Source organism: Zingiber officinale, chromosome 1A (genome assembly GCF_018446385.1).
Source record: "Zingiber officinale cultivar Zhangliang chromosome 1A, Zo_v1.1, whole genome shotgun sequence".
Classification (NCBI taxonomy): Eukaryota; Viridiplantae; Streptophyta; class Magnoliopsida; order Zingiberales; family Zingiberaceae; genus Zingiber; species Zingiber officinale.
The window spans coordinates 45448392-45462525 of NC_055987.1; the positions used below are offsets into that span (position 1 = coordinate 45448392).

The 14134-nt window shown below is 34.6% G+C and overlaps 2 protein-coding genes across 2 annotated transcripts; one reads left to right on the forward strand and one right to left on the reverse strand.

Moving 5' to 3' along the window:
* Positions 1–1065: 1065 nt before the first annotated feature.
* On the reverse strand, positions 1066–1551 carry LOC121997781. The gene has a single exon (XM_042552409.1). It carries the CDS (start codon positions 1549–1551, stop codon positions 1066–1068), a length of 486 nt encoding a protein of 161 aa, XP_042408343.1.
* Positions 1552–9693: 8142 nt separating this feature from the next.
* On the forward strand, positions 9694–11041 carry LOC122002838 (polyamine oxidase 3-like). Its single transcript, XM_042558190.1, has 5 exons — positions 9694–10121; positions 10255–10343; positions 10447–10560; positions 10645–10732; positions 10816–11041. The coding sequence occupies exons 1-5, from the start codon at positions 9918–9920 to the stop codon at positions 10897–10899; spliced, it is 579 nt and encodes a 192-aa protein (XP_042414124.1). The 5' UTR covers positions 9694–9917; the 3' UTR covers positions 10900–11041.
* The last annotated feature ends 3093 nt before the right edge of the window (positions 11042–14134 follow it).

The window sequence follows — 14134 nt, forward strand, 5'->3', positions numbered from 1 at the left end:
ATAATCATGTACTGCAAAGATTAAAAAGAAATAAAAAAGACAATAACGACTTACCATCAACAACTTCACCATAATTCATAAATACTTCTTTTAAACTCATCATTACTGTCAAATGAAAGACCTATGAAGTAATAAGAGCATCATAAGTTGTGTAACAGCAAATCAGTAGCGATTTTCTGAAATGTATTTTGCCAAACCTCCAATAAAAACTTTTGAAAATGACATGTATCGTATTGATTGGAATAATGATGGTCTGGAAGCCAGAGATTTCTTCAAGAGATTTTCAACTCACAAACACCATGTTAACATGAGAATTATATGGACAATAAAACAAATAATTCTTTTTCAACTACAAAGATAAACACAAATAATCAACAAATGTAATGTTGAATCATGACATCCTTACTTCAACCTCACGTCTGAAAAGCTTTCTAAATAACCTTGAAGTCAATAGTAGCGAGACTTAGAAGCTACAAGCTTGCTAAATTTAGAGAGAAACAGAATTTTTTTTTCAAACAGAAATACAGAATAGTATAAACTAATTGTAAAATAGTCGCATAGTCAAAGAACAAACATGAAGTTAATATAGATTCAATTAAGTATCAAATATAATTATCTAACTAAAAGGAATTCAACGCTCTTTTAAATTTTTGAAGTCTTCAATGATAGCTTCTATGCTCACATTTCTAGCAATTTCTCGCTCAATATATATCATTAACGCGCCTAAGAGAAAATCATCCTCCATTTTGCTCCGAAGCCTTGTTTTCACGATATTCATCGTAGAAAATGATCGTTCTGTGGTAGCAGTGGAAACCGGAAGAGTAAGCACAAGTACAATCACTCTAAAAATGAAGTTGTATGTAACAGACTTATTAGTCTTCACCCATCATTGACATAATTCTGAAATAGTTGCAAGATTGTTGTAGTTGGGCCCTTTGACTATATTATACTCGTAATGCTTCAATTGAATCTCTAATTGCTCTTTTTCATCACTTGTAAAGTCTTGGGCATTAAAATTTTCAACTAATTTACATATATCCGCAACTCTGAAAGACTTCACTCATTTTAAGGATTTAAGGCATTACTAAGAATAAGCAATTCCATAGCATCATCACTAAAGCGTCCATTAATATCTTGCAACTGTGAATCTATTGAAGCATAAAAGATGTTTACCTGATAATGATGCTCAATGGTGAAATTGTCTTGACGAGCGCGGGCTCGACCTCGTCTATTAATATATAGAGCATTGAAATTAGGAATATCAATATTTCGAAGTTCACAAAAAGATTTCACTTTTGCAAGCAAATCATTCCACTTGTTATCCTTCATTTGTTGAAGTAAATTCTTAGTAGATAATACAAGCTCCATTGCATTTATAATATCCTGAGACTTACTTTGTAAAGCTTGACAAAGGATATCTGTGATCCCCATAATCTCTTTCATAAGATGCAAGATGAATACAAAATCAAAAGAAGTCATTTCATCATAAACAGATGTTGCATCGGCTCGTTGAGAAAGAAGTCCATCATCCATAACCTTAAGCAAAACCATACACGATGCACTAAACATCTTAATTAAGCCTTTCAACAATGTCAAATGAGAACTCCAACGTGTATCAGTAGTTCGTTGTAAAGTACCTATCTAATTAAGTCTACGCCCTGTCTCGAGTTCATAATCAAATGTGCAATGTCATCTGCATGAGCATTCTTCAATTAATCATTACGCTTACACGAAGAACCAACAATATTAACTATAAAAGTTAATCTATCAAAAAATTGATGAATATGTGTCACATTTTTTTGATACTGCAACTAAAGCCAATTGTAACTGATAAGCAATGAACATAATAAGCACTTCTACAATCTTTTATGATTAAAGCTTGCAATCCATTAAACTTGCCCCTCATATTACTAGCACCATCATAGCCTTGACCTCTAATATTTTGAACATCCAAATTGTAGTGAGACAAAGAAGAATATATATCATCCTTTAAAGTCAAAGTTGTAGTATCATATACATGAATCAGCCCAAAAAAACGTTCTTGAATGAATCCATTAGTATCCACGAACCTCAATACTATAGACACTTGCACTCTTTTTGACTCATCTCGTGCTTCATCAACAATTATGCAATACTTGGCAACTCCAATTTCTTCACGAATTGCATTTTTCACTCTCACTAAAAGCACATGAAGTATTTGTTTCTGAATATCGTGACTTGTATACTTGGCATTTTTTGGAGCTTTCGCAATTGCCTTTGAAAGTTCATCATTGCATATGATTAGCACATCCAAAAATTCAAGAAAATTACCACGATTAGATGAACTAGATTTCTCATCATGGCCTCTAAATGGAATTCCTTAAAGTGCAAGCAACAACACCACATGTAGGTGAGCCTTTAATCGAAAACGATTAGTTGCAATTTGTTCATCATTAAAATTGTCGAATCTCCTTGATATATGTTGTGGTTAGTTCTCAAATCCTCACATGCCTTTTCAGCATTACGATGGGCTGAAGATACATTATCTTTCCCTATATGGCCTAGGAAAGCACAAGCTTTTCCATTTCAAACTTTCTTCCAACTATTAAATCCATTAACAGTAAATGCAGTTTGATTTGAGCATCCCGATGGCTTATTGAAGATAAAACATAGAAAGCAATATTCTTTATCTTTAGCTGGTGAGTACTCCAACCAAGGAAATTGTTCATACCAAGTAAACCGAAATCTTCGAGGGTGCTTAATATTTTTATTTAGTGGATATTCTTGAAGAATAGGTTGGTATGCCTTCAGATTCAAATAAACTCGACGAATTTCCTCTCGTTGGTTAGGATGATATTCCCAAATTTGTTGACGCAATCTTGGATCAGGCTCTAAAGAATCAAGATCAACTTCTTCAGTTTCTGTACTTTTGAATCTTTTAGGAGAAAATTCAGATGGAAGATCATTTTTATTTGATCTTGTCGATGGGGTTATAGCAGTAGCCGGATTTGGTTCATTTGCTCTCTTCTTTTGAAAAAAATTTATCAATCGTAACGGATTTTCCCATTTAAAATATATGAAGCCTTTAACAATGAAAAACTCAAATTATTTCAAATAAGTGAATAATAATTAATAACAACAATATTAAACCAAACATTAAGTCAATGAATAATAACAACATCATACAATAAAAAAAACACCAAGCTTTTTTTTTCTTTTCATCAAGTATTAAATCAACAATTCCAACTTCAACTATTTCATCATTTAGGCACTTTAATTTCTAAAATCACAATATTTAATTAAAATACTTAAAATTAATCATTTCATAGGAGAACATCAAACAAAAGAATCTAGCAAAAAGGATAAAAGCAAACAAAATAAAAGAATCTAGTAAAATTATAGACTTTAAACAGTTTTGTTCTTAGTAAAAAGTATAAATCATAAGTTATAACAGAGATAAATCTATAGGTTATTTCAAAGTCACGGGCCCATGGCAACTAAATGGTAGGACCATTGATGGATACCTTTTACAATATAGTATGTTTGCTTGTGTGTGCATATATTATAGACAAAAGAAAAAAAAAATCTAAAGCAGCTTTCACTTTCAACAATCAGCAGCAAGAAACCAAGAAGAACAAGGAGGGTCGTGTAATATTAATTATTATAATTTTTTTTTCTAACAAAATTTATGGAATTATTTTTGTTTGGTCCTCTGACTTTGCCTCTTGTGTTCTTTTCGCCTCATTCATAAATAAAGGTATTAGGTATATCATAAATGATAAATCTGTGATAAACAACCTAAGCTTCATAGTGGGGTTAGCTTATGGGGTAGAAAGTAGAAACGAAGATGAAAAATACCAAAAAAAAAAATTCTCTTATTCCCTTCTCAGTTTTTAGTTTTAAGGGTTTCAAAAATCAAAACCCTAAGGACTAAGGAGCAAGAAGTAGAATTAAATTGTACCTTTCTCTCGAATCGAGCTCGAGAATGTTTTCGTCGCACGAGACCTCCACATCCAACGTCCGATTGCTCGTTTGAAGGCATCGGAGCAAGTGTCGAACGACGAGTAAGGTCTACGGTGATGCCACCAACAGCTAGCATATTTGTTTTTATCCCAAATCAGTTTATATTTAGTATTCACTAATAATATTGCTAATAATTAATATTATTATTAATAAGGTTTACACGTGGACTGGGAGTCATGGCCCTCCCCGGTCCACGTGTAAATCCGCTCCTATATATATATATATAGAGAGAGAGAGAGAGAGATAGAGAGAGAGAGAGAGAAATTATGCAGACTGTGTACTGCGGATCCGTGCATGCCCTGACTAAAGTCGCGCTTGTCAACTTTTTTTGTGTCTTTTTGTTAGCTTGGTTGAGGCGCCTGGATTTGATCCAGACCCCTCAAATATATATATATATATTTGTTTACATTTTCCTGTGAGTATCTAAAATTATTAATCTTAAACACTATAAACTAATATATAGGAAAGTCTGAACAATAGAGGAAAAATTTTATTAGTTTAAATCATTATAATTCAACCCCTAAATTTTAAAATCTTAAATCCTAAATCCATATAATATATACCGTGAGCTTCTAAAATTGTTAATTTTAAACACTATAAATTAAAAAAGAAGTTTGAATCCTAGAGGGAAAATCTTATTGACTCAAATCCGTTATAACCCAACTCTTAAATCCTAAAATTTTAAAATCTAAATACATATAATATATCTAATAAATAAATAAATAATATAAAATAAAGAAATAGAGAATTGAGACATATGCATTTGATCCAAACACCTCAACGGTATTAAAAAAAAGTAAATCCCAAGGCGCCTCCATGCAACAAATTCTACCGTCACTCCTCACGCACAACTCATTCTTCTATAATGAACCATGGCAAATTAAAACCAATTGCCTGCGATCTACATGTAATTAAGCAGGCGAGATCCTGTCCTTAAAGATAATAAGTGATGAGGTAAATTAATTCCAGAAATCTATACCATGCGTCCATATATTAAAAATCTAAACCCATCTAGACCTTATTAGAGCATCCACAATAGCTTGGGATATTTCTCCCAAATATTTGTGGACCCCACTTCCACATCAACTTTCAAATATCTCAACTTTCATAATGAAATATCTCACCATCCAAATATTTATGGGCCCACCAATCAAATATCTCACTCTCAAATATCTTCAACTTCACAATCAAACCTCCCATCAATCAAGTATTTATGGGCCTCATAACCATTTTATTAACGTACATATATTTTTATATTTAAATAAAATTAATATATATTTTTAATATATTTCGTCTATCATTTATTCATAAATATATTTTAGACAATTATTCAATATAATTTTTTTAATATTAATATTTTATTTAAATGAAAACAATACAGCATCAACAATACAACATCGAGCGTACACATTTTAAAAAAAAACTACAACATAGTTCAAATATTTCACAAAATTAGAATTGAATAACTAAATATTTCATATATAATAAATTAGTTATTTACTCATCACGATGGCATGTTTCCCAGATGTGTTCAACCAAATCATGACGAAGTTGATGATGCACCTGAGTATCACGTAACTCGGAATTTCTTCGAATGTATTCATCAAATTCACTGGTTGGGCCATGATTCGCTGTGATTGTATCTCGTTCTTCGCGATCCCAAATCGAAATTGCATGACCTTCGTCCTCCACAATCATGTTGTGTAAAATAATGCACGTATACATGATTTCTTTGCATTTGTCCATAAACCAATGTCGCCCTGGACCTCTTATAATTGCCCAATGAGCTTGGAGTACCCCAAATGCCCGCTCGACATCTTTTCTTGCAGCCTCTTGTCTTTCCTTAAATTTAATTCTTTTCAGATCCTAAGGGCAGGAAAAACTCCTGACGAAAGTGGCCTATTCCAGATATATATCATCTGTTAGGTAGTACCCTTTTGTATATTGTCTACCGTTCACAATAAAATTAACTTCCGGTGCATTTCCTTTCAATACATCATTAAAAATAGATGACTCATTAAGCACATTGATGTCATTGCGAGATCCAGCAACTCCAAAAAATGCATGCCATATCCACAAATCGACAGATGCGACTGCCTCAAGCACAATTATTGGATAGCCATGATCGCCTCGCGTGTACTGTGCTCTCCACGCAACCGGACAATTTTTCCAGGCCCAATGCATGCAATCAAGACTTCCTAACATCCTAGGGAAACCATGCTTTTGTTCATGCATTTCAAGCAAACGAGTGATGTCAGTTGCATTGAGTTTTCTTAAGTACTCACCTCCGTATATTTGTATCACGCATTGGCAAAAGTTGGACAAGCATTCGAGGGCAGTTGTTTCACCCATTCTCAAGTACTCGTCAAATTGGTCGGCAGAACCTCCATATGCCAGTTGACGGATAGTCGCCGTGCATTTTTGAAGCGACGACAGACCTTTTCTCCTTGCTGCATCTTCCCTCCATTTAAAAAATCCACTAGGATGATTTTCCAAATCAGTGACTATGCGCAAAAATAACTCTTTCCTCATTCGGAATCGTCTTCGGAACATATCATCAGTATACACCGGCTCAACACAAAAATAATACAAGTCGAGTGTGTCCAGTTACACGATCTCTGTTAATTGTTGTTCTTCTTTGTGTACTCCCATGATAATCTTGCACGAATTCAGCTACTCTAAATTGATTGCGTACTACCATCATAAATAACGCCTCACCGGGATATGATATTGTAGGCCTCGTTGTGTCTTCGGGAATATTATGACGAACTTGAGAACCTTCTTCACTAGAATTTTCGTCGTTACTTGGAGAGTTGAACAAATCCACTTCTCTCTAAATTTTTGGTAGACAATAAGTATGAAAATGATGAAAATAGATGAAAGAAAGGATGTATATATAGAGAGAAATTGAACGTTACCCAACGTTTAAATTTTCGAACGTTTATTTTTCTGAACGTTGTGTTTTCGAACGTTACCTTTTATTTTATTTTTAAGTTTTTAAAGTTCTGATTTCGAATGTTTATTTCTCTAAAAAATCTAATTTTTATTAAAAAAGTCACCCACTTTTTTGGGTGGGCCCCACCGTATTTATTAATATATATATATATATATATATATATATATATATATATATATAGTGGCAGCCCACTAAAATGGTGGGCCCCACAAGGGGAAATCACCAGGCACTGATGAGTGCCCGCTGATTTCCATTACCCCCATCAAATATCCCCTACAATGGGGGATATTTGGGAGTGGGGAATATTTGGAGAAATATCCTCTCCAAATATCTCCCATTGGAGATGCTCTTAAAGAGAACACGGGTTGATTATTGATTAATGAATTTCTGTATGCCACAGTAAATTGACTGCATCTCTGGAAGGTTAAATCAGGAGCTTCTTTCACTCCATTTACACCCTGTTTGGAAACAATTTAAGTGAATGAATTGAATTCAATTCCATTAGGAATTGAATTCCAACAGGAATTCAATTCAATTCCTATGTTTGGAATGGATTAGTGAATAACAGAATTGAATTGAATTCCTTAATTTGGAATCTATTTGAATTGAATTTCATTCTTATATATTTACCATTTTATCCTCATAACTAACCATTTAATAACAAAGAGAGTGTTAGCATACCACTCTTGATCAATCCAGCGCACTGGAAGAAGTTGGCACACGGCGCACGGGAGCAAGTAGTCCGCAGATGAAAAAAAAAAGGAGTTTTAAAAGGGGCATTTAAGTAATTCTAGTTCTTCAGGATAAATTCCCTATCCAAATCAGATGGATTTTGGTCTGATTTGCTTTTGCACTATTTCATGGAATTAGAATTCAATTCTTGAGCGATTCCATATCAAAATTTTATACCAAACAATGGAATTGAATTCCAATTCCACTAAGAATTCAATTCTTAGTCTTTCCAAACAGGCTGGTAAGGTTAAATCCCCTGTAGCCTCGGCAACCATGTCAACCGTAGCCGTTGTCTCGGCAACACTCCCCTTAGCCTCGGCAACCGTGTCAGCCGCAGTCTCAACCGTTGTCTCAGAAGTAGTCTCGGCAGTAGCCTCGGTTATAGTCTCAACCGCTGTCTCAGCAACAGTCCCTTAGCTTCCGCAACAGTCTCAGTCGTTGTATCGGCAGCAATAATGGCTGTAGTCTGTCTAAGAAGTAGTCTCGGCAGTAGCCTCGGTTATAGTCTCAGTCGTTATCTCGACAACAGTCCCCTTAGCCTCGGCAACCGTGTCAACCGTTGCATCAGCCGTCTCGGCAGTAGCTTCCGGAATACTCCTAATTTAATTGCTTTTCTAAACACTACAAGAAAAACGTCATTCAACAACACTCAAACGATAACGGTTTTATACCAAACCGTTGTCTTTTTGCCTTTTAACAACGGTTTTAACAAAAACCGTTGTCTTTTAGCAATTTTTTTGGCCTACGACAACGGTTTTTAAAAACCATTGTCTATTTATATTTTTTTAAGACTACGACAACGGTTTTTAAATGCTACAACAACAATTTTTGAAAACTGTTGTCTATGTGCGCTTTTTTTGGGATTACGACAACAGTTTTTAAAAGCCATTGTCTATTAAGTGATGTTGAATACTGGTGTTTTTTTTCCTTTGCCGTTTTTTCCCCTTCCTTCGCTTTTTTTCTTTCCCTCTCCCCGAAAGTTTTTTGCCGCCGCATTCCACCCTTTTATCTTCTCAATCCGTCCCTCTTTTCTCTTTTCTCACAATCTCTCGCTCACCGGAGCCGCGCAGGAGCAGCAGCAGTCCACGAGTCCATTAAGGACGCCCTCACCGGCAAGACCTCCGACATGAAATCCACTAACAGTAAGTGTCCTCTACTTCTTCCTCCTGCATCTTCTCGTCGAAAACCCTAGATGCTCCACTACCTTCCATCCTAGCTGGGCCTCAGGTTCGCTTCTGCCATATGCGTCGCTGCCGCCTCAACTAAAAGGCCTCTCTATCATGCACTCTTCAACATGCGACTCAGTGATCAAACACAAACCCTAATGAAAATGAACCTGCGATGGAGGAAGAGATCTCTGCTGCTCTTGGACAAACTTCTTCTCCGCGTACTCGCCACTGTTACTGACACCCTTCGCCTCCCCGCCTCCCTCATTTTCAAATCATTTGAGGGGTTTTGTTCCTTACATATTTTTTATGTTTGTTTCTGCCCAAATAGAGTCCTTTTTATGACCTATTTCTGCGTAAATTTTTAGTCACAAAATCTTCAATTTTTTGACTAATTTCAGGTCAATTCTTAGGGCTTCCAGTCGTGAGATGTTGGTGTTCAAGCTTAGTAGAGTTTTGAATCTACTCATCCCTTTTTCAATGAATTCCAGCATCAATTTGGATTTTTCTGGTGAGTATAGCCTCCTGCTCTATTCCAGCTTTCGGTATATCAAGTTTAAAGATTTTTAAGAGCTCGATTTCAACCTCTAGTGTGAAATTGCAGATGGGTTTCGTGAGGTATACAGGCTGCCAAAATGGGAATTTTACCTACTTCGATTTAAATCTATTCACTGCAATGTTTTAGCTCATGATCAAAGTAAACTTAAAGGATTAATCCAGAGCCTATGAGAACTTTCTGAATTCATTTTATTTAAGGTATTCTTTCCTTTAATGGTCATCCCTTTAGTTTTCTTTGTATCAGTATATTGTTATGTTACATATCTTTTTGTTGTGGGAATACTGAAGCTAGTTACATGATTATCTGTCATAATTGCAAATAAAACTAAATTTTTATGTTTGGGGTGTTTTCTGTTGTCAGTCTTATTATTGGGGTACTTTCTGAATTATTTTTAGAGTTCAACCATGTGGAAGGAAAATGCATTTGGTAAATATATATACAACACGACAAAATATGTTGCTTGTTCTTGTGTTGGATTTATTATTAATTATGTTTTTTTTTCATGGTGTTAAAATATATTCTAGTTTGCATTTTACTGCTTCACATCAACATATATATCTATATATATATTGACTTAAATTTTCTTGCAGCATCATTCTATCAGAAGACTGAAGCAAGGCAATCTCGCTCTCCTTCTGCCATTGTCATTGGTGGTGAATTTGCAGGGATTGCAGCTGCTCATGCACTGAAAAATGCAGCTTTTCAGGTGTTATGTCGATATAAATTAACAGTTTTTTCAGTTGCCTTTACATATTATATTCTAAGTTCTGATATGAATGCAGTGTGTGAAGTGGCTGGGTAAATTTGTATCACATGGAAGTTTATTTTTTATTCCTTAGGTTGTGCTTTTAGAATCTCGGGATAGAATTGGTGGTCGAGTTCACACTAACTACTCATTTGGTTTTCCTGTTGACATGGGAGCAGCCTGGTATGCTTCTTTTTTTTGTGTTTTTGTTTTCATTCCTTCTGAAGAGGATTGTGGCCAGCCTTCAAAATTTCAGTGACTAGAAGTTTTAATTTGGACACTTCAGGTTGCATGGTGTCTGCAACGAGAATCCATTGGCATCTTGGATTGGAAGATTTGGTCTACCAATTTATCGAACTTCTGGTGACAATTCTGTCTTGTATGATCATGACTTGGAGAGGTAATGGTTAACTGAATAACTAACAGATATCACGGATCATGGAGATTATAATCTTATGGAGACAAATTTACTTCTATTTTTCAGCTATGCACTCTTTGATGATGATGGACATCAAGTGCCTCAAGATCTAGTGGAAAAAGTTGGTAAGGTGTTTGAAACCATTCTGGAAGAGGCAAGTTCTTTATTAACCTTATATCTGCAGTGCTGATAACTTGGAAATATTTCTCTTGTGAAATGACTGTTCAACGTTTACAGGCTAACAAACTCAGGTATGAAACAAATGAAGACATGTCTATAGCACAGGCTATTAAGCTAGTCATGGAGAGGCATTCAATATGATGCATTATTAATGAATTAAGTCTACTTTATGAGATTTCAGATTTTTTTATTATTCATAGGCATTTAGTTTAGATCAAGTGACATTTCTTTATCTTCTTCTTACAGGTGGAGTTTGAAGGATTAGGAGAATTAAGAAGCAAGGATGAAGAAGATGAAGGATTAGGAGAATTAAGAAGCAAGGATGAAGAAGATGAAGACATTTAGTTTATCTTCTTTCTTTATCTACTTGGTCCACTTCGATCCAAATACGATGCAAACATGGCAAGGATGAAGAAGATGAAGGATTAGGAGAATTAAGAAGCAGTGTTTTGTTACTCTTCTAGTGTTGTACATGGTAAAAGTAGTTCAAATGATCCAACTCTTCAAAACTGGATATCAAGATTAGGATGTTGTGTTACTCTTCTAGGATTAGGATGTTGTGTTGTTCTACCTTTGTTTTAATAGTGTCGTTGTCATTTTGTTGGCTGCTTTTGAAATTTCTTCGGAATGTTGTAAATATTATTTTCGAATGTTAGAAAATTATATGTTAAATTTTATTTACAAATTTAGTATTTTGAATGATTTATCATACTAGAAAATTGTATAATAAATTTTAATATTTTTTTTATTTTTTATCAAAAAAAGACAACGGTTTTTCACTGTTGTCGTAAATAGTTTAAAACTGTTGTTGAAGACCCTGTTATTAAAGGTAGACGCTCAAAGACAACGGTGAAAAACTGTTGTCTTTGAAGGAAAAGACAACAATTTTTCACCGTTGTAAAAACTGTTGTCTTTGTTTTCAAAGACAACGGTTAAAAACTGTTGTCTTTGTTTTCAAAGACAACGGTTAAAAACTGTTGTCTTTGAGTACCCCTTGAACAACACAGCCTTTAACAACAGTCCGATAGGGGCTACGACGACGGTGAAAAACCGTTGTTGTAAGACTTTTTTCTTGTAGTGAAAATACTCCTAATATTTCAATAAATATCAATTTATTTTAAACTGCGGCAAGCTAAGCATTGTTTCCTCTTCTGCACTCTGGCAACGAGGATGGCGAGCGTTTGCCGGAATGGAGGTTACGCCGAGTGTTTCTCCATTAAAAGGGTTAGCATTGTGAGAGATTTAAGCTCCTTCGTTACTTTTCCTTCTAATTTGTTTTTACTGTCTCCAGAGATTGATGAATCGATTGATTATTAGGTTTCCTGGGACCAGGAAACCATCAATCGGAACCCTATTGAAAGGGGATTCGTTTTTTTTATATATAAATAAAAAAATCATTTTGGTTTTGAAGTTTGCAGGATTGTGGAATGTTGTTAAATGTGTGTCTTTTTGTCACACTTCTTCATGGGGCTATAGCTGCAAATTCTTCTACACAATGGCAGATCTTGAGTGGTATGATTAAAGGTTTGTTATCAGTACTATGCTTTGAGGATGCATGATATTATGCTCAATGGACGTATTGTACAAGAATTGAGAAGAAAAAAAAACGAACTTTCTTCCATCAAAGGCATCAAATTTATGTTGTTTCCTCTTTGTACGAGCTAAGTTGATTTCTTTTACAAGTTGAACCCTAAGTTTTCATTTCAAAATTTGGTTTTCTATTATACTACTTGATATTATGCTTGATCAAAATCATAAAAAAAAAATATACTCTTGAATTTGAATGGTTGGAAAGTAGAGATTTTGTTTCATATAGATGAGAAATAATCCCTAAGAAATTCCTCAAGGAGCACAGCAATTTGCCGGCATAATTAGATGATACCGCCATCAAAGATGATCGAATTTTTTTCCATAGTTTTTCTTTACCTAATACGTCTCAGTATTACCTTGCATGTTGTAATTTGCTAATAGTATCATATGTTACTAATGGATATTTGTTACAAGGTTACTCAGGAGCAATTCTGTATTCTAAATTACGATCTAACTAATATGGAAATTGCTAAATTTCACTTTGCAAGCTGCCACTGTATAATTTATGCGACTTATCATAGTATCTATTTACTTTTGCATCCATTTCGCAGGTAATGCTCCCTTAGTTATAGCGGAGCCAGCCTAGGGGACCTACCCGGGCTGTGGACTACGAACGCTCAACGTCCCGGGCTAACTTCCACTATTTTTCATTTTTTTCTCTTTCTCTACAGCAAATTCAAGCTGTCTTTTTCTTTTTACTGCATTGGTACCTGGGCTGCAGCCCGGGTACTTGTGAACCTGGCTCCGCCCTTATAGCACATGGAGATTTCTCTGTAGTTTTCCCAGAGCATAGCCAATATGTTTACCAATTTGCACCGGCAAATAGTGTGAAAAATGTCGTTTTATATTGTGACCTTCAATTAACAAAAGATGGAGCTGGAATCTGCCAGTCAGATTATAGACTTGATAATTCAACAACTATTTCATCTGTCTTCCTGGAAGGGCAAAAAACTTATCCTGTCAATGGAAAACAACTTCAAGGATGGTTTTCTGTAGATTTCACTTCAGATCAATTATATAACAATGTCTCATGTGAGTGTAGCTTTTTTATGTTTACTATTGTGTTGTGTTAACTTTTTTTTGCAGTCAGTTTAAGATTTAACTGGGAGTGACAACCAAGATTTAATGAATTGCAAATTCCATAGATTATTTTGATTAGGTATCTTCTCATAAAGTTTCTCTTTTATTTAGTAAATGATACTTTCCCATGTTGAAGTTTATTGATGAATATCTGTCGTATATAACATTGATTATATTTATATATACTAAAAAGAAAGAAACTTTCCATTTTACTAATCATGTAGGTTATTAAAAGGTTCCTTAATTGATTACTTGTCGTTTGCATTGGTTTTATAGTGAGTTTAAATTTTTTGCAAAGTATTTCTATCCATGAATGGCATAAGGTGTTCTTGACCGGTGAGGATTCTTGTTTGGAAACAATCAATGTATTGAGTTATGAGTGAAATCATCGACTCTTTTTTAATGGTTTTAAGTCATCCTCGACCTACTATGCCTCCTTATTGAGCATCAGTATCTAGTCAAGCATACATAAATTAACCACGTACTGAGAAGTATTCCTTTGATGGTTATTGCCACATGGAAAACCTTATTAATAAGCCATTGATAAGTAGCTCATGTATTTTTCAGACCAAAAAGTATAACATTATAATAATAAGTACCTTTAGTAGTTATAAAACTAACATTTTCTTGATCTGCCTTAGTGAGCGGAACTTGATGATACCCTTGATAGACGTCCAGCATACTAATAAATTCGCATCCAACTATA